The sequence below is a fragment of the Rhinopithecus roxellana genome, chromosome 5 (genome assembly GCF_007565055.1).
Source record: "Rhinopithecus roxellana isolate Shanxi Qingling chromosome 5, ASM756505v1, whole genome shotgun sequence".
Classification (NCBI taxonomy): domain Eukaryota; kingdom Metazoa; phylum Chordata; class Mammalia; order Primates; family Cercopithecidae; genus Rhinopithecus; species Rhinopithecus roxellana.
In genome coordinates this window covers 37,896,292-37,915,556 of record NC_044553.1, presented here as the reverse complement: position 1 = coordinate 37,915,556, position 19,265 = coordinate 37,896,292, and the positions used below count along the sequence as shown (strand labels likewise).

General features: G+C 45.0%; 1 protein-coding gene across 2 annotated transcripts in view; it reads left to right on the top strand.

Annotated features, from left to right (window-relative positions):
* The first annotated feature begins 5,223 nt into the window (after window positions 1-5,223).
* The window catches only part of SPPL2A (signal peptide peptidase like 2A), a 64,265-nt gene continuing 50,223 nt past the window's right edge, over window positions 5,224-19,265 (top strand). Inside the window, exon 1 of one of the 2 annotated variants that reach the window (XM_010356601.2) lies at window positions 5,224-5,550. In XM_010356601.2, coding sequence (XP_010354903.1) covers window positions 5,485-5,550 — 66 coding nt within the window. In that variant the 5' untranslated portion in view covers window positions 5,224-5,484. The remainder of the gene's footprint in view (window positions 5,551-19,265) is intronic. The other variant, XM_010356600.2, reaches the window with a different exon arrangement.

Below are 19,265 nucleotides of genomic sequence, written 5' to 3'. Positions count from 1 at the left end.
CCGGCTAGTTTTTTTGTATTTTTTTAGTAGAGACGGGGTTTCACCATGTTAGCCAGGATGGTCTCGATCTCCTGACCTCGTGATCCGCCCGTCTCGGCCTCCCAAAGTGCTGGGATTACAGGCTTGAGCCACCGCGCCCGGCCAACATTATGCATTTCTAACAAGCTTTCAGATGATGCTCTGATGTTGTTCAAGTACATGGTTATAGACTTTATTATGAATAGTAGTGAAACTCACTAGTCTTCTAGACAGTACAGGGGTCCTCTTAGGAGTTTTCTCAAGAGATTACAGTCACAATGCATCTGCAGTCTGATGGCACAAACATTTGTGTTTGGGCAAGCAGTTCTCCCATTCCTCTCATGAGTTTATTCAAAATTCTTCAGTAGATGCATCACTCGGTCCCACTTTCACCACCCTCCTCAGCCTCCCAAAGTGCTAGGAATACAGGCATGAGCTACTGCACTCAGCGCATGTGTCTAATTTCTAATTATCTAGGGATTTTTCAGACATCTTTTTTTTTTTTTTTTTTTTTTGAGACGGAGTCTCGCTCTGTCGCCGGGCTGGAGTGCAGTGGCAAAATCTCAGCTCACTGCAAGCTCCGCCTCCCGGGTTGACGCCATTCTCCTGCCTCAGCCTCCCGAGTAGCTGGGACTACAGGCGCCCGCCACCTCGCCCGGCTAGTTTTTGTATTTTTAGTAGAGACGGGGTTTCACCGTGTTAGCCAGGATGGTCTCGATCTCCTGACCTCGTGATCCACCCGTCTCGGCCTCCCAAAGTGCTGGGATTACAGGCTTGAGCCACCGCGCCCGGCCCAGACATCTTTTTGTTATTGATTTCCAATTCTCTTGTGGTCAAAGAACATGCTTTGTATGATTTAAAACCTCTTAAACTTATCAAGATGTGTTTATGGCCAAATAGTTTTCTTGGTAAAGGTCCTGTGTACCCTTGAAATTATGTAGTTGTTGGGTGGAGTGTTCTATAAATGCCAATTAGGTCAAGTTGGTCAATGGTGTTGATCAAGTCTTCTGTATCCCTGCTGATTTTCTGCCTACTTGTTCTTTCAATTATTGAAAGATTTCACTTGAAATCTTTAACTATAATTATGAATTCATCTATTTTTCCTTTCAGTTTAATTCATGTTGGAGCATAGGATTTTTCATTTTAATTTCTCAGATCACTCTAATATGCAGCCAGAGTTGAGGGACACTGCTTTAAACCAATGGTTCTCAAACTTCAGCATGCATCAGAATCACCTAGGGGACCTGTTATTAATAGAATAGATTGATGGACGCTACTCCCAGAGTTTGCGGGGTGAGGCCCAAAAATTTGCATTTCTTTTTTTTTTTTTTTTTTTAGTAGAGACGGGGTTTCACCATGTTAGCCAGGATGGTTTCAATCTCCTGACCTCGTGATCCACCCGCTTCGGCCTCCCAAAGTGCTGGGGTTACAGGCGTGAGCCACTGCGCCTGGCCAAGAATTTGCATTTCTTATCATTCCCAAGTGTTTCTGATATGCTGGTCCAGGAGCCACACTTTAAGAATCACAGTCTAAGCCAACATTTCTCAACCTTAGCTGCATAATAGAATCATCTGGGCCGGCCACGGTGGCTCACGCCTGTAGTCCCAGCACTTTGGGAGGCCGAGGCGGGCGGATCACAAGGTCAGGAGTTCGAGACCATCCTGCCTAACACTGTGAAACCCCATTTCCACTAAAAATACAAAAAAATTAGCCGGGCGTGGTGGCGGGCGCCTGTAGTCCCAGCTACTCAGGAGGCTGAGCTTGCAGTGAGTCGAGATTGTGCCACTGCACTCCACCCTGGGCAACAAAGGGAGACTCTGTCTCAAAAAAAAAAAAAAAAAAAAAAGAATCATCTGGGGAGCTTTAACAATCCTGAGTCACCACACAACCCAGATCTGTCCACTTTTAAGGAATAGAATAGGAGGCAGGTTTCCACTAAGCAGTTCCCTACTTGATTTTTCCCTTTGGCTTAGTGATTTTGGGGTCCCAAGATTTATTTTCCTTTCACAAGTTCCAGTACTTTGGGAGGTAGTCAGATCACCTGAGGTCAGGAGTTCAAGACCAGCTGGTAACAGTGAGACCTCATCTCTACCAAAAAATACCAAAATTAGCCAGTCATGGTGGTGCATGCCTGTAGTCTCAGCTACCCAGGAGGTTAAGGTGGGAGAATCACCTGAGCTGGGAGGTTGAGGCTGCAGTGAGCCGAGATTGTGCCACTGCACTTTAGCCTGGAGCACAGAGTGAGACCCTGTCTCAAAAAATAAAAACAAACAAAAACTAGAACTCTTCCAATAGCCCAGGAGCCAATTTAGAGATTCACTAGGCAAAGGACCATGAGAGGCAGAAGAGAATATTTAGAGATGAAGTCATCCAGTCCATCACAGCTATTCTATAAAAGGGGAACATAGGCCGGGTACAATGGCTCACGCCTGTAATTCCAGTATTTTGGGAGGCCAAGGCAGGCAGATCACCTAAGGTCAGAAATTCAAGACCAGTCTGGCCAACATGATGAAACCCCGTTTCTACTAAAAATACAAAAATTAGCTGGGTGTAGTGGTGGGCACCTGTATTCCCAGCTACTTGAGAGGCTGAGGTAGGAGAATCGTTTGAACCCGGGAAGAGGGGGTTGCAGTGAGATGAGATCATGCCATTGCACTCCAGCCTGGGCAACAGGGTGAAACTCCATCTCAAAACAAAAATAAAGGAGAGGGGGAACCTGACTTGCTGTGGGCAACTAGAAAGTTTGAGAAAAGTCCAGAATTGATAGGCTGCAGATGAGGCAGCTCTAACCTCACTGTGCCCCTAAGCTTCAGACCAACCCATGTAGCCATCAACAGCAGATATTTGCACTTGGATATCCTAAAAGCATTTCAAACCCACATCCAAAAGTATTCCCCCCCCCCGCACCCCATTTATCCCATCAACCCCCACCTACTTCTCCTTTGGCACCCAACTCAATAAATAGCCCAGGGCAAGTCCCTGGGAATCACACCTCTCCCTTCATCTCCATGTCTTCTAAGTTACCAAATTATGCTACAAATCTTTTAGATCCATCTCCCCCTCCCTATTTCTTCTGCCACAGTTCAAGCACTCACTGTCCCTGGATTTTGTTACTACAGATGTCTAACAGGTCTCCTGGCTTCCACTTCTTGACCTGTTTCAACACATCTGCTGCCCTGCCAGCCACCACAGAGAGCTTTCTAAAACAGAAAGTGTATGTCATTGCCCTATTTATTATTCATTTGTTCTCTACCCCTGGCAGGACAAAGCCCAAAGTCACAAACAGTCCCAATGTATTTGTGATTTGGCCTCCGACTTCTTCTCACATGTCATCTCTCACCACTCATAACTTCAGCCAAGCCCAAGTTTTGCAGTTCCTTCAATGCCACCTTTGGCTTTGACACTAATGGCTCACTCTTCCTGGAAGTGCCCCCCTTCTTCTACTCTTTGCCTGGCTAAAATTAACTCACCTAGACTCGGCTCAGGCTGGTATTTTTCCTGGCACCCCTTTTATACCTCCTTTTGATACTTCTTCCATAACATCTTGTGCAAACAAGAGTCACTACTCACCCTGAACTGTGTTTGCTCACACATCTGTCCCTCGTTAAACTATGAGCTGTGGGGTGGTAGCCACACTGTCCTATTCAGCATTTGATATTAAATATTCATCCAACAAATATCTGAGGACCTACTATATGCCAAATACTGTAGATGTAAAGGGTACAGCAGTCAACAAAGCAAAAACACTCCTTGCTGTGAAGTGGGAGGTGGCATAAATAAACAAAGTTATATGTAGAATGAAAACTGCTGTGCAGAGAATTAAAATAAACCATAATATGAAAGTGACTGGACAGGCTGGGTATAGTGGCTCACGCCTGTAATCCCCAGCACTTTGGGAGGCCAAGGTGGGTGGATCATCTGAGGTCAGGACTTTGAGACCAGCCTGACCAACATGGTGAAACCCCGTCTCTACTAAAAATACAAAATTAGCCAGGTGTGGTGGCACGTGCCTGTAATCCCAGTTACTGGGGAGGTTGAGGCAGGAGAATCGCTTGAACCTGGGAGGCAGAGGTTGCAGTGAGCCGAGATTGCGCCATTGCACTCCAGCCTGAGCAAGAAGAGTGAAACTCTGTCTCAAATAACATAACATAACATAACATAACATAACATAACATGACATAACATGACTGGACAGGTACTTTAGATTGGGTATGTCAGAAAGTCCTGTCTCGGGAAGCGACATTGAAGCTGGTAAGTGAATGTCAACAAGGTAGGTATTCTGAGTTTTGGAGAGAAAAGCACTCCAGCAGGGAGGACTACCAGAGCAAAGTCCGGGAGGGCCACCAGAGCAAAGGCCAGGAGGGCCAAAGGTCCGTGTGCCTTAAAAGTGTGGGAAAGTAGTGAAGGTGGGGAGACAGGAAGGCAGGAGCCAGATTTAACTTTGTAGGCCAGAGTAGAGTTTTGATTTTTTTTTTTTTTTTTTTTGAGACGGAGTCTCGCTCTGTCACCCAGGTTGGAGTGCAGTGGCACGATCTCGGCTCACTGCAACCTCTGCCTACCCGGTTCAAGCGATTCTACTGCCTCAGCCTTCCGAGTAGCTGGGACTACAGGTGCGTGCCACCATGCCTAGCTAATTTTTTGTATTTTAGTAGAGAGTTGGTTTCACCATGTTGGCCAGGATGGTCTAGATCTCTTGACCTTGTGATCCGCCCACCTCTTGCCATCCAAAGTGCTGGGATTACAGGTGTGAGCCATCACACCCGGCCAAGTTTTAACTTTATTCCAAGTGTGATAAGAGAGTGAGATGATCTGATTTTTGTGCTTTGAAAGATGACTCCGAAACTGCTGTGTGGCTACTGGACTGCGCGGAGGGGAAACTGAGACCCGTTTGGAGGCGAGAGACGTTGGTGGCCTGGATAGGGTGGTGGCAGCAGTTCTGGAGAAAGTGGATGGCTCTGGGTTATGTGGTGAGTTAGAGTGGTCAGGAACAAATGACAGGCAGATGAATTAGGGTGACGCTCAGATTTCTGGCTGCATGCAAAACTCGGGTAGTTACTGGGAAACCGAGCAGACGCTCAGACACTTCGGAGCCTTGAGAAGGAGGCCTTGAGAAATCCGTTCTCCCGCCAGGTTTCGGCGTAAGTTAAAGTCGGGCAGCCGGAAAGCGACAGGCTCAGACCCGCAGCCGGTGGCCTCGCAGCGCCGGGACGCCTGGATACCGGGAGAGCGCGGGGACTCTCCGAGCCCGGCGCGGGGGTTTCCGCAACTTACGGGCGGGGCCGGAAGAGGAAGTCGGCGCTGTCGTGGCGGCCCCAGGAGCAGCGGCTGTCCCATCGTTGCCCGGCCGCCTGCCCTGTCCAGTCCGGTCCGGCCACGGAGGCAGCGCAGCAGCGGGACCCCGAGGGAGCTACCCCGCCGAGTGAGCTGCGCTGCGCCGTGCCGTCCCACCCGGCGCCCACCAGTCCGATGGGGCCGCAGCGGCAGCTGTCTCCTGCCGGAGCCGCCCTACTCTGGGGCTTCTTGCTCCCGCTGGTAAGGGGGCGGGAGGGCGCGCAGACCTCCCAGGGGCTGGGCGGGGCCGGGGCCGGGGCCGGGGCTCGTTTCCCTTACTCCCCGCCCGGCCTTCCCTCTGCCCGCGCCTCCGCGGCCTGCTCTCCCGCTCCTCTTTCCCCCCCTCCCCTTCCCATTACTCATCTCTTTCCTTCCAGCCTCCTCTTTTCCACCCTCTTTGCCTCAACTTTCCCGCCCCCGACTCACTTCCCGCCCGTTGAAGTCCGGCGAAATACCTACCCCAAAAAGATGAGAGGAGCACCTTAGGTTACGTTGACTTTGGTGCTTCTCGATAGTTGCTCACTGTCCCAGCATGTGTAAAATTGACCTCTAGGTTTTATTGTTTAAGCCTTATTTACCGCTTCTTGCCCTTGGGAAGAAAAAATACATATACAAGGCGCCAGGGTTCTTACCCTTGGGAAGAAAAAATATATATACAAGGCTCCAGGTATTAGCACTCTAATTGCACTAACACGGATGTCTTTATAAAATTTCCTTCCCCCGCTGTAGTTCCTGCTTCGCCTTAGGGCTCATTTGATTCTGTTATGAGGTTTTTTTTTTTTTGGAGGGGGTGGGGGTGGGGGGTTTGTAATAGCAGTAATTTAAAATAACTTTTAAAAGACACCAAAATGTAATACTTTTAGTGGTTTTCCGTTTTCTGCCTAATTTAAAGGGATGGGTGGGGAGCGTCGGTTAAATATAAATAACAAATATGTGTTCATAGATTTGTTTTCGTAGTTACAGAGAAAGTAATAGTGTTTTAAAATTCAGCCTCAAGTAATTCGAGCTTCAGTGTGGGAGTGGGGTGTCAGGAACCCGGTGTTTCAGTTTTTGTTTCTAGTAACTTAGGGAGTTTCAGGTTGGAAACTTACGCATGTTGTTTATTACAGAATTGGTGTCGCGTAAGCCTGTTTCGTTCTATTAGAACGTGTGATTTCTTTGAAAGACTGTTTTGCTGACTCTCAAGTTTAAGGGGTTAGTGAATACAAAAGCGTCTTTAATAGTTATTGAAAAACTAAAATCTAAGCCAAAAAGTAAGTGCCTTTTGGTATATTCATAACTTTGACAGGCAACATCAGGAACCTGAGAGAATATATCCAAAAATTGCTGGGGGAGGGGAGCTCGATATAAAAAGAGCAACAAAGTAGCAATGTTAGTCGGAGTCTTTAAGGTGTTTACTGTGTAATCAGACAGATAATACTTATGTCCAAAAGATACTCAGATAGTATATAGATGTATGCAAAACTATAACCTAGATATAAAACTTTTCAAAGTGTTTTTGCACTCATTTTCATTTGAATCTCTTGAGATGATTTTGAGAATGAATATATATCACATTCGTATTAATCCTTTCTCAACATAAATTAATAGCTTAGTGATACATTAGTTCCTCATAAACTCACATTGAAATTCTTATTAAAAGCCCTGAGCCCTCTCACCAGAAAACTCTACTTAAGTAGACTTGTCATATGATTTCATAGCCTTCACAAATCTAAAGATGATCCCTGTTCTGAATTGTATCTAGGCTGTCTCCCACATTCTGGATTTTAGGCCTTTTATATTGCACCTATGTACTTTGTTGTACCGCACCATGGTAATCTCGGGTTCTATACTCCTCGGTTCTAGGGTTGTTGTGAAGATTAAGTAACATTTTTCTACTCTGCAGATATTTGGTGTGCATCTTATTATATGGTATATAATGTCCTGATGACTGAATAAACTGACAATATCTGTTTAAATTGTAAGGATCTTTTTTCGATACCAGCTAGTATTGCTGATTTTTCTATTTCTTGTTGATTTCTTTATAGATTTGTTTTCTTCTTGGTTCCTCCTTCCTTTAATTTGCTGAGATGGTCCTTCTCATTCCTTTCCTGTTCTGAGAACTTGGGTATATCTGGTTTCCTTTTCCTCAGCTGGAGCTCTCCTTTCTCCTTTCTGGATACCTAGTTCCTTTCCTCCAACTCTGTCTGAAGCTATTTTTTTTTTTTTTTTTTTTTTTTGAGACGGAGTCTCGCTCTGTCGCCCAGGCTGGAGTGCAGTGACCAGATCTCGGCTCACTGCAAGCTCCGCCTCCCGGGTTTACGCCATTCGCCTGCCTCAGCCTCCCGAGTAGCTGGGACTACAGGCGCCCGCCACCTCGCCCAGCTAGTTTTTTTGCATTTTTTAGTAGAGACGGGGTTTCACCGTGTTAGCCAGGATGGTCTCGATCTCCCGACCTCGTGATCCGCCCGTCTCGGCCTCCCAAAGTGCTGGGATTACAGGCTTGAGCCACCGTGCCCGGCCTGAAGCCCTTTGTTTATTCCTCTTCCCTAATTTTACAGCTCTAGGTAGTCTTTCTGAGTTCATTTGATTAGTGATGCCAGCTCAATCATTTCATATCTCCTCTATGGGCTCTGGAAACTGGTACTACTTCCCCTTAGTCATGTAATAACAGGGCCAACATCCTCATCTCTAATAGAAGCAGCACATAGTCTTCAGAAACCACTGGCACATCCATCTAGAAGAGGCAGAGGATTTAGTATTGGAAAGGCCCTGAAAGATCATTTAGCCTACCCTCCTCATCTTGTCATCTTCACATCAGAGTGACCTCTCTGTGTATTTTGAACTGAAGCTATAGCACGTCTGGCTGTTTTAATATTTTTTAAATCCATTAGGTCTAGAAATAAAATGAATGCCTAGCAGGTGGTTAGCTAGCTGTGTCTTGACCTTGCCATAAGTACATTTTATTTTTGGGGGTTGTTTGTTTGTTTGTTTTGAGAGGGAGCCTTGCTCTGTCGCCCAGGCTGGAATGCAGTGGTGCAATCTCAGCTCACTGCAACCTCCACCTCCCGGGTTCAAGGGATTCTCCTGCCTCAGCCTTCCAAGTACCTGGGATTACAGGTGCCTGCCACCACGCCTGGCTAAGTTTTGTAATTGTAGTAGAGATGGGGTTTTGCCATGTTGCCCATGCTGGTCTTGAACTCCTGACCTCAGGTGATCTTCCTGCCTTGGCCTCCCAAAGTACTAGGATTACAGGCATGAGCCACCGTGCCTGGCTGCCATAATTACATTTTACACCTCTCTTTCCCCAGTTCAACCCCCACTCTGGGCCCCAATGGTCAGAACTTTATTTTGCAGTGTGGACCCAGTCATGGGATTCTGTTTCAAAGACAATGGATGATGTTTGTGCTGGCTCTGTATTATTTTATTTATTTACTTATTTGTTTACTTACTTAAGATGGAGTCTTGCTCTGTAGCCTAGGCTGGAGTGCAGTGGCCCTATCGCGGCTCACTGCAACCTCTGCTTCCTGGGTTCTAGCAATTCTCCTGCCTCAGCCTCCTGAGTAGGATTACAGGTGCACGTCGCCATGCCTGGCTAATTTTTTGTGTTTTAGAAGAGACGGGGTTTCACTGTGTTGCCCAGGCTTGTCTCAAACTCCTGAGCTCAGGCAATCCACCCGCCTCGGCCTCCCAAAGTGCTGGGATTACAGGTGTGAGCCACCGCTCTTGGCCCTGGCTCTTTTTATTTTTATTTATTTATTATTATTATTTTTTGGGATGGAGTTTCACTCTTGTTGCCTAGGCTGTAGTGCAATGGCGTGATCCCAGCTCACCACAACCTCTGCTTCCTGGGTACAAGCAATTCTCCTGCCTCAGCCTCCCAAGTGGCTGGGATTACAGGCATGCGCCACCACGCCCAGCTAATTTTGTATTTTTAGTAGAGATGGAGTTTCTCCACTTTGGTCAGGCTACTCTCGAACTCCTGACCTCAGGTGATCTGCTTGCCTCGTCCTCTCAGAGTGCAGGGTTACAGGTGTGAGCCACCGTGTCCGGCAGCTCTGTCTTTTTAAAGTGCTTCAAAGTTCTTTGAAGAATCCTGAGTCTTCCTCATAGTGTCTTTATAAAAGTTGTTTTGGAGAATTGCTTGAGGCTAGGAGTTTGAGACCAGCCTGGTCAACATAGCAAGACCCCACCTCTACAAAAAATTTAAAAATTAGCTGAGCATGGTGGCTTGTGTCTCTAGTCCCAGCTACTTGGGAGGCTGAGGTAGGAGGATCACTTAAGCCCAGGAGTTTGAGGTTGCAGTGAGCTATGATCACGCCACTGTACTCCAAACTGGGTGACAGAGAAGACCATGTCTCTAAAAAAAACACACACAAAAAGAAAAAAATAGTTTTGTTGATTTTTTTTTTCTTCAAAGAAGTTGAAGTAACATATAGCTACATCTTGAACTTGATACAATGAAATGATAATCAGGATCCCCAGCAGAAAAATCGGTTGCTGAAAATTTGCATTCCTTTTGTATACTACACCAACTCAAAGAAGCTTCAGTTCTTTCTCTTCTGCTCTCTTCTCTCAACCTCCAGGGGAAAGTAGGTATGTTCTGCTACCCAGGCAGTAAGAAATCTGCTGAGCTGCTGTGCTGTGGAATGAATTGTGTCCTTTCACCCCCGACAGCCCCACCCCAAATTCATATGGTGAAGCCATAACCCCCAATGTATTGATATTTGGAGATGGGTCCTTCAGAATATCATTAGGTTTAGATGAGGTCATGAAGACTGGACCCTCATGATAGGGTTAGTGCCATTTTAAGAAAAGATATCAGGCCAGGTGCGGTGGCTCATGCTTGTAATCCCAGCACTTTGGGAGGCCAAGGCAGGCGGATCGTGAGGTCAGGGGTTCAAAACCGGCCTGGCCAACATGGTGAAACCCTGTCTCTATGAAAAATACAAAAATTAGCCGGGCATGGTGGCGAGTGCCTGTAACCCCAGCTTCGTGGGAGGCTGAGGCAGGAGAATCACTGGAACCCAGGAGGCAGAGGTTGCAGTGAGCCGAGATCGCACCACTGCACTCCAGCCTGGGCGACAGAGCAAGACTGTCTTGGAGGGGGAGAAAAAAAGGCATCGGCCGGGCGCGGTGGCTCAAGCCTGTAATCCCAGCACTTTGGGAGGCCGAGACGGGCGGATCACGAGGTCAGGAGATCGAGACCATCCTGGCTAACATGGTGAAACCCCGTCTCTACTAAAAAAAATACAAAAAAACTAGCCGGGCGAGGTGGCGGGCGCCTGTAGTCCCAGCTACTCGGGAGGCTGAGGCAGGAGAATGGCGTGAACCCGGGAGGCGGAGCTTGCAGTGAGCTGAGATCCGGCCACTGCACTCCAGCCTGGGCGACAGAGCGAGACTCCATCTCAAAAAAAAAAAAAAAAAAAAAAAAGAAAAAAAGGCATCAGAGAACTTTCTCTCTTTCTTTGCCATGTGAGGACACAGTGAGAAGGTAGCTATCTATAAGCCAGGAAGAGAGCCTTCACTAGAAACTGGCTCAACTGGCACCTTGATCCAGAACTGTGAGAAAATAAATTTCTGTTGTTTAAACCATCCAGTTTGTGGCACTTTGTTATGGAGCCTGAGCTGACTAAGACGTGCTAGGTTTATTACATTCCTCCTTTTAACTTTCAGGTTCTTCAAAATTTTTGTTTTACCTTGCTTCTGAGCTGTCTGATTTCTACATCTCATTGGCTCCTTTCTAAGTCACTGATGGCTATATGTCTCTTTCCCAAAATATAACACCTATAGTCTCCTTTGAAACTCAAAAAAATCCTGAGAAGGTTCAGGAAAATTATGACTTATCCTAGATCATATAGAAGGTAATGAAAAATAGGACTAGAACCAAGGTCTTTTGGTATTTTCCCACTAAATTATGCAGTAATATTTTTTCTTTTTCTCTTATTAATATAAATGTTATATATATTTATATTATATAATATATATAACATAAACATGTTATATTAATATAAATATGTTATATATGCATATATGTATGTGTATATATAACATTTATATTAATGTAACATTTTATATATATAATATTATAACGTGTTATATATATAGTAATACGGAGTCTCGCTGTATCGCCCAGGCTGGAATGCAGTGGCGTGATCTCGGCTCACTGCAAGCTCCACCTCCTGGGTTCACGCCATTCTCCTCAGCCTCCTGAGTAGCTGGGACTACAGGCACCCACCACCATGCCCGGCTAATTTTTGTATTTTTAGTAGAGATGGGGTTTCACCATGTTAGCCAGGATGGTCTCGATCTCCTGACCTCGTGATCTGCCCGCCTTGGCCTCCCAAAGCGCCGGCATTACAGGAGCCACTGCACCCGGCCTGTTATATAGGTTTTAATAGAGACAGAATCTTGTTATGTTGCCCAGGCTAGTCTCAAACTCCAGGGCTCACAGTCCTCCTATCTCAGCCTCTCAAAGTGCTAGAATTACAGGTGTGAGCCACTGTACCCAGCTAATAATTTTTTTCTGAATCAAAAATTGGGCACAAGACTAAGATAAATTTGTGAACTTTATTTATAAGAAAAGGCTTAAAAATAGGAAAAGTTGGCCAGGCACAGTGGCTCATGCCTGTAATACCAGCACTTCGAGAGGCTGAGGCAGGAGGATTGCTTGAGGCCAGAAGTTTGAGACCAGGCTGGGCAGTGTAGTAGTAAGACCCCATCTTTTAAAAAACTTTATAAATTAGCTGGGTGCAGTGGCTCGTGCCTGTAGTCCCAGCTACTCAGGAGGGTGAGGTGAGTCACCCAGGAGTTGAAGGCAGCAGTGAGCTGTGACCATGCCACTGTTCCGTAGCCTGGGTGACAGAGTGAGATCCTGTCAATAGATAGATAGATATGCTTATTATATATTTGATCAGTTGTTTAAAATCACCTGAAATTTGGTCTGTTTATGAAAATCCAAACCATAAAGTCTCCACGTATAGGTCCTTCGCTAAAGATAGCAAAAATTCTTTTTAAGTTGATTGTTTTTAGGTCAGAGTTTGCCCAACTTTACCATGCCCTATGGTCTTAAATCGGTTCTGTCTTAAGCATTACTTGCCTGGCCTTATAGGCATTTGAGTTTGTGAATTCTAATGGAAATCATACATTCTGGCTGGGCGCAGTGGCTCACGCCTGTAATCCCAGCACTTTGGGGGGCCAAGGCGGGCGGATCACAAGGTCAGGAGATCAAGACCATCCTGGCTAACACAGTGAAACCCCGTCTCTACTAAAAATACAAAAAAATTGGCCAGACGTGGTGGTGGGTGCCTGCTGTAGTCCTAGCTACTCGGGAGACTGAGGCAGGAGAATGGTGTGAACCTGGGAGGTAGAGCTTGCAGTGAGCTGAGATTTTGCCACTGCACTCCAGCCTGGGCGACACAGCGAAACTCCGTCTCAAAAAAATAAAAAATAAAAAACAGACAAAAATTAACTGGGCATGGTGGCGCATGCCTGTGGTCCCAGCTACTTGGGAGGCTGAGGCAGGAGAATCACTTGAACTTGGGAGGTGGAGGTTGCAGTGAGCCGAGATCACTCGCCACTGCACTCCAGCCTGACAACAGAGCGAGACTCCGTCTCACAAAAAAAAAAAAAAAAAAAAAAAAAAAAAAAAAATCATAAATTCCATAAAGGTTGAGATATTAAGTAGAAGATTATTTAGAGAAAACCAGAAAGAAGGCTGGATCTAGGTAACAAGTGGAGTATAATCCCCATGAAGCAGGAACCCTACCTAACTCATTCTCTGCTGTCTCCCCTAACATTTCATAGATTGCAGAGTATTGAATGAATGAATGAATGAAGAATGAATAGCTGCCTTGTCTTCTCCCCACACCCTGCTACCCCTTAGCCTTGCTAAGGGGTGCATTCTATGTTGCCAGATAGTCCAGATGGAAGGAATGATCCTGTTCCTGCTTTTCCCATGGCCCACAGACAACTTTGATTCCCTGTAAATCCCTATTTGATGTCCTAGCTCCCACTTCGTCACTATTTAAATAATTACTCATAATCTCTAAATCTAATTGTAGCCACTTTCAGGGCATCATTTTCATAAACCTTGAATACTGGAGGTAGGAATAGAAACAATGTGTGTTGTCTTGATTATATAAGTTATTAGGGAGGAAAGAGTGAATGATCAGAAAGTTTTTTAGGCCTGACTTTGGTACATGTGTCATTCAGACAATCCCAACTCCACCTTTCCTGCAGGGGCTCCTTTCAATTCTTTTATTGTGTTGCTGTTGACTTAAAACTGACACCTGTGTGAAAGAGAAAGGTATTTGTAAAGAAAGGGATATTTCTTACATTGCTATGATATAAGGGCAGGTGACTGTTGCTCCTTAGAATTTACCAGTGATTACATTGTAGCTTTATATATTCCAGTTTATGAATATAGATATTTAAAAATTGCTAGTTCTCATTCTAAGTAAATTGTTTATTAACAACATTTGTCCCCCAAGCCCTCCCCCGTTTGGTATCTAAAAATAGAAGCATGCATAGTTTAATTTGTACATTTTATTTATTTATGAGATGGAGTTTTGCTCTTGTTGCCCAGGCTGGAGTGCAATGGCACGATCTCAGCTCACTGCAACCTCCGTCTCCCGGGTTCAAGCGACTCTCCTGCCTCAGCCTCCCAGGTAGCTAGGATTACAGGCATGCGCCACCACGCCTGGCTAATTTTGTATTTTTAGTAGAGATGGGGTTTCTCCATGTTGGTCAAGCTGGTCTCGAACTCCCGACCTCAGGTGATCTGCCTGCCTCAGCCTCTCAAAGAGCTGGGATTACAAGCATGAGCCTCCGCCCCCAGCCAATTTGTACCTTTTATAAAGAAAGATTACAAAGGGGTTAATTGGAGAGAGAGAGATAGTCACATTCACATATTGTCCCTTTAAATTGAAGACAAGTATATCTAATGGAAAACAACACAAATAGCATGAACCAGGTTTAACTTACAGACTGTGTAGGGGAGTGTTGAAACTGGGACCCAGTGATGCAGCTACTGAAGAATTTTGAATAAACTCATGAGAGGAATGGGATAACTGCTTGCCCAAACACAAATGTCTATGCCATCAGACTGCAGATGCATTGTGACCATACTCTCTTGAGAAAACTCCTAAGAGGACCCCTGTACACTCTGGAAGACTAGTGAGTTTCACTACTATTCATAATGAAGTCTATAACCATGTACTTGACCAACATCAGAGCATCACCTGAAAATTTGTTAGAAATGCATAATCATGCCAGGAATAGGTGCAAATAACTGCTGGATTTTTTTTGTTTGTTTTTCGTTTTTTGTTTTTTGATGGAGTCTCCTCACACTTTCACCCTGGCTGGAGTGCAGCTCCTCACACTTTCACCCTGGCTGGAGTGCAGTGGTGTGATCTTGGCTCACTGCAACCTCTGCCTCTCGGGTTCAAGCGATTCTTCTGCCTCAGCCTCCTGAGTAGCTGGGACTACAGGCACACACCACCACCCCCAGCTAATTTTTGTATTTTTAGTAGAGACGGAGTTTCACCATGTTGGCCAGGCTGGAAACATTAAAATTCTTTAATTTGGAAAGAAAATGGTAGGGAATATGATTGAAGTCAGTTGATCTGGACAAAGTAAATTAAAATTGTTCATGAGATCCTAGAATACCATAACAGGCACCTCATAAAGTCAGAGAAAAAGGAAGCAGAACTTAATAGTATGGGCTAGTAGACTTTCTTCCCTTGTGTGTAAGGATCGAATAAGATGCTGAATATAAAGGTGCTGTTGTGACATTCATTGGGTGGCCCTGGAGGACACTGAATACCAGGACCAATCTGAAGGAACTGGCCTGTAAAAGGAAGATTTGGGGTGAGCAGTAAGGAGTAGTTGTCATAGGGAAAGGAGTTCCATGAGCTCCAGAGTCCTAGAATTGGGGGTATTTAGAAGAGTATAAGGAAAGGATTTAGGATGTGGGAGGAACTGATTGGTTATTAGAGGAATTTGAGAAGTGGTAGGAAACCCATGCCAGTATTGTAGAAGGGAAGGAGTTAACAGCTAATGCAGAGAAATATGTGATCATTATGAAAACTGGGCTGTGATGGTTGGGCACTGAGAATGAGGTGCTTGGGGATCTAGCTGTGTGAAGAGACTTGAAGTGAGAGCAGAGTTGAAAGAGTGCTGATCTCGGTTTTAGAGAGCTCAGTTCTAGTCCTGAGACTGACTGACCTCATCCTTTTGATCATTTTGGATCTGTTTCATATATAAGATGAAGAGACTAGATTATGTTATTTCTAAATCCCTTCTACCTCTGAAATGATCTTTTTCAATTGATGTGGGGTCTGGTTATGTTGCCCAGACTCGTCTCAAACTCCTGGCCTCAAGTGATCCTCCCACCTCAGCTTCCCAGTGTGCTGGGATTCCAGGTGTGAGCCACCATGCCCAGCCTCTTTTAGCTCTTGATACTAAACTTTTTACTAAAAGAAGTTTTTTTGAGGTTTTAATAAAGTCACAGAAGACCAGACCACAGTTGATTACAAAGGAAAATTCAGACATTGTGGAACATGTCTCTAACTCGGAAGGTGAAAAGGAAGGGTCTTTGTCAAATGATCTGAATACTAGCATGAGTGGATCACCTAATTTGGCACTTGTAATGTTCAAACAGACCCTGACTTTCTTTTTTATTTGAGACAGAGTCTCACTCTGTCAGGCTGGAGTGCAGTGGCGCGATCTCAGCTCACTGCAAGCTCTGCCTCCCGGGTTCACACCATTCTCCTGCCTCAGCCTCCCAAGTAAGTAGGACTACAGCCACCCGCCACCACACCCGGCTAATTTTTTTGTAGTTTTAGTAGGGACAGGGTTTCACCATGTTAGCCAGGATGGTCTCGATCTCCTGACCTCGTGATCTGCCTGCCTCAGCCTCCCAAAGTACAGGCGTGAGCCACCGCACCCGGCCCAGACCCTGACTTTCAAGCCCATTTTCTTTATGCTTTCCAACTTAATTGACACAGCACTGTGGTTTCCACTGTTCTGTTCTTTTATAGCCTTGTTACTCAAGGTGTGGTCCATTGACCAGCAGCATCAGCATCACATAGAAGCTTATTAGAAATGAGAATATCAGGCCAAGCATGGTGGCTCATACCCTGTAATCCCAGCACTTTGAGAGACTGAGGTGGGAGGATCACTTGAGGCCAGGAGTTTGAGACCAGCCTGAGTACCATGGCGAGATGTTGTCTCCTATAAACACTGCTCCTATAGCAGTGGTTCTCAAACTTTAACTGATATCAGAATCTCCAGAAGGGCTTGTTAAAACATAAATTGGCCAAAACTTCTGATTCAGTAGGTCTGGAATGGGGCCCAATAATTTGCTCTTTTCTTTTTTTCTTTTTTTTTTTGAAACAGGGTCTCCTGTCACCTAGGCCCTAGGCTGGAGTGCAGTGGCATGGTCATGGGTCCTGCAGCCTCAACCTCCGAGGCTCAAGGAATCCTTTCATTTCAGCCTCTGGAGTAGCTGGGACTATAGGTACATGCCCCTATGCCGAGCTAATTTTTAATTTTTTTGTAGAAACGAGCTCTCTCCATATTGCCCAGACTGGTCTCGAACTCTTGGCCGCAAGTGGCCCTCTAGCATTGGCCTCCCAAAGTGCTGGGATTGCAGGCGTGAGCCACCATGCCCTTCCAAATTTATTTTGTTTGTTTGTTTGTTTGTTTGTTTTGTTTTGTTTTTTTGAGAAGGAGTCTCGTTTTGTCACCCAGGCTGGAATGCAGTGGTGTGATCTCAGCTCACTGCAACCTCCACCTCCCAGGTTCAAGCGATTCTCCTGCCTCAGCCTCTCGAGTAGCTGGGACTACAGGCATGTGCCACCATGCTCGGCTAATTTGTTTATTTTTAGTAGAGATGGAGTTTCACCTTCTTAGCCAGGATGGTTTCGATCTCCTTATCTCATGATCCTCCTGCCTAGGCCTCCCAAAGTGCTGGGATTACAGGTGTGAGCCACCATGCCCGGCCCCAAATTTGTGTTTCGTTGTTGTTTTTGTTTTGTTTTCATTTCTGTTTTTTGAGATGTAGTTTCACTCTTGTTGCTCAGGCTGGAGTGCGATGGCTCGATCTCGGCTAGATCAGTGGCTCCCGGGTTCAAGTGATTCTTCTGCTTCAGCTTCCCAAGTAACTGGGATTACAGGCATGGGCCACCATGCCCGGCTAATTTTGTATTTTTAGTAGAGACGGGGTTTTCCATGTTGGTCAGGCTGGTCTCGAACACCCAACCTCAGTTGATCCGCCCGCCTCGGCCTCCCAAAGTGCTGGGATTACAGGCATGAGCCACTACACCTGGCCAATTTGCGTTTTTAATACCTTAAGAACTATTTAAGTTTTTGCTAGGAAGTCTTTGACTTTAATTATGTCCTGCTCATGATTATCTGTTTCAAGTTTGCTTTTAATCTTTCCAGTAAGACTATCTTTTTTTGTGTTATTTTTTCAACAGCTTTATTGATGTATAATTTGCATACCAAACAATTCACCTATTTAAAATGTATAAGTCAATAATATTTAGTATATTCACAGATACGTGCAACTATCACCACAGCCAATTTTATAACGTTTTCATCATCAGAAAAGAAAATAGGTAGAGCACTGAGGAATTTTAGGGCAGTGAAACTATGTAGTACAATGCTGTAATGATGGATATGTGTCATTGTACACTTATCAAAACCCACAGGATGTACAACACCAAGAATGAACCCTAATGTAAACTATGGGCTTTGGATGATAACGATGTGTCAACGGAGGTTCATCAGTTGTAACAACCACTCTGCTGTGGGGTGTTGATAGTGGGAGAGGCTACACGTGTGTAGGATAAGAGGCTATATGGAAACTCTGTATTCTCTGCTCTCTTTTGCTGTGAACCTAAAACTACTCTAAAATAAAGTCTTTTAAGAAAGAAAGAAGTCTGGGCATGGTGGCTCATGCCTGTAATCCCAGCACTTTGGGAGGCCAAGACAGGCGGATCGTCTGAGGTCAGGAGTTTGAGACCAACCTGGCCAACATGTTGAAACCCCGTCTCTACTAAAAATACAAAAATTAGCCAGCCGTGGTGGTGGGTGCCTGTAATCCCAGCTACTTAGGAGGCTGAGGCAGGAGAATCACTTGAATCCAGGAGGTGGAGATTGCGCTAAGCTGAGATCATGTCATTGCACTCCAGCCTGGGCTTCAGAGTGAGACTCTGGCTCAGAAAAATAAAAAAGAAAGAAACTCCATATCCTTTAGCTGTACCCCTTATCTCCGCATCTCACCAGGACCCAGGTAACCACTAATCTTCCAACCATTAATCTTTTGTATTTCGTTTACATTGCACAAGTACTTGGCAAGGTGCTAGATATATTTATTAAGAGATTAATATGTATAAACAATTGCATCATCTAACTTAATCTCTGTCATAACTGTGAGGTCTGAGTGTTTATTGTTATCTTAAAGCTGAGGGTATTGAAACTTAAGATAGATTAAATAACTTGTAACATAACCAGTAAATGATGAAACTAGCATTGTATCCTTGTACTGTCATTTCAAAACTCATGCTCCTAACCTTTGTACCATAATATCTATTGTAGTAAACTGAATTTTCCAAGCTATGCAATATCTGTGAGAAACTTTACTAAGATATTTAAAATGTAATGGAAAGGCTTAACTTGTTTGGGCATGCTGTCTCCCTCACAAAATTTGCTACATGTTCTTTTCTTTTAATAACCTCTTTATGTATCTCTCCACATTTTTCCTCAAGCTCATATAAATGTACAGATACATTGTAGGGGCTTCTTGAGGGATCATTATGTAAAAATAGGATTATACTCTAAATATCACACTAAAACTTGCTTTTCTCACTATGGACATCTTCTGTTTCTAGAAATAGATCTAGCTCTGTTTTGAGTAGCTGTGTACTGTG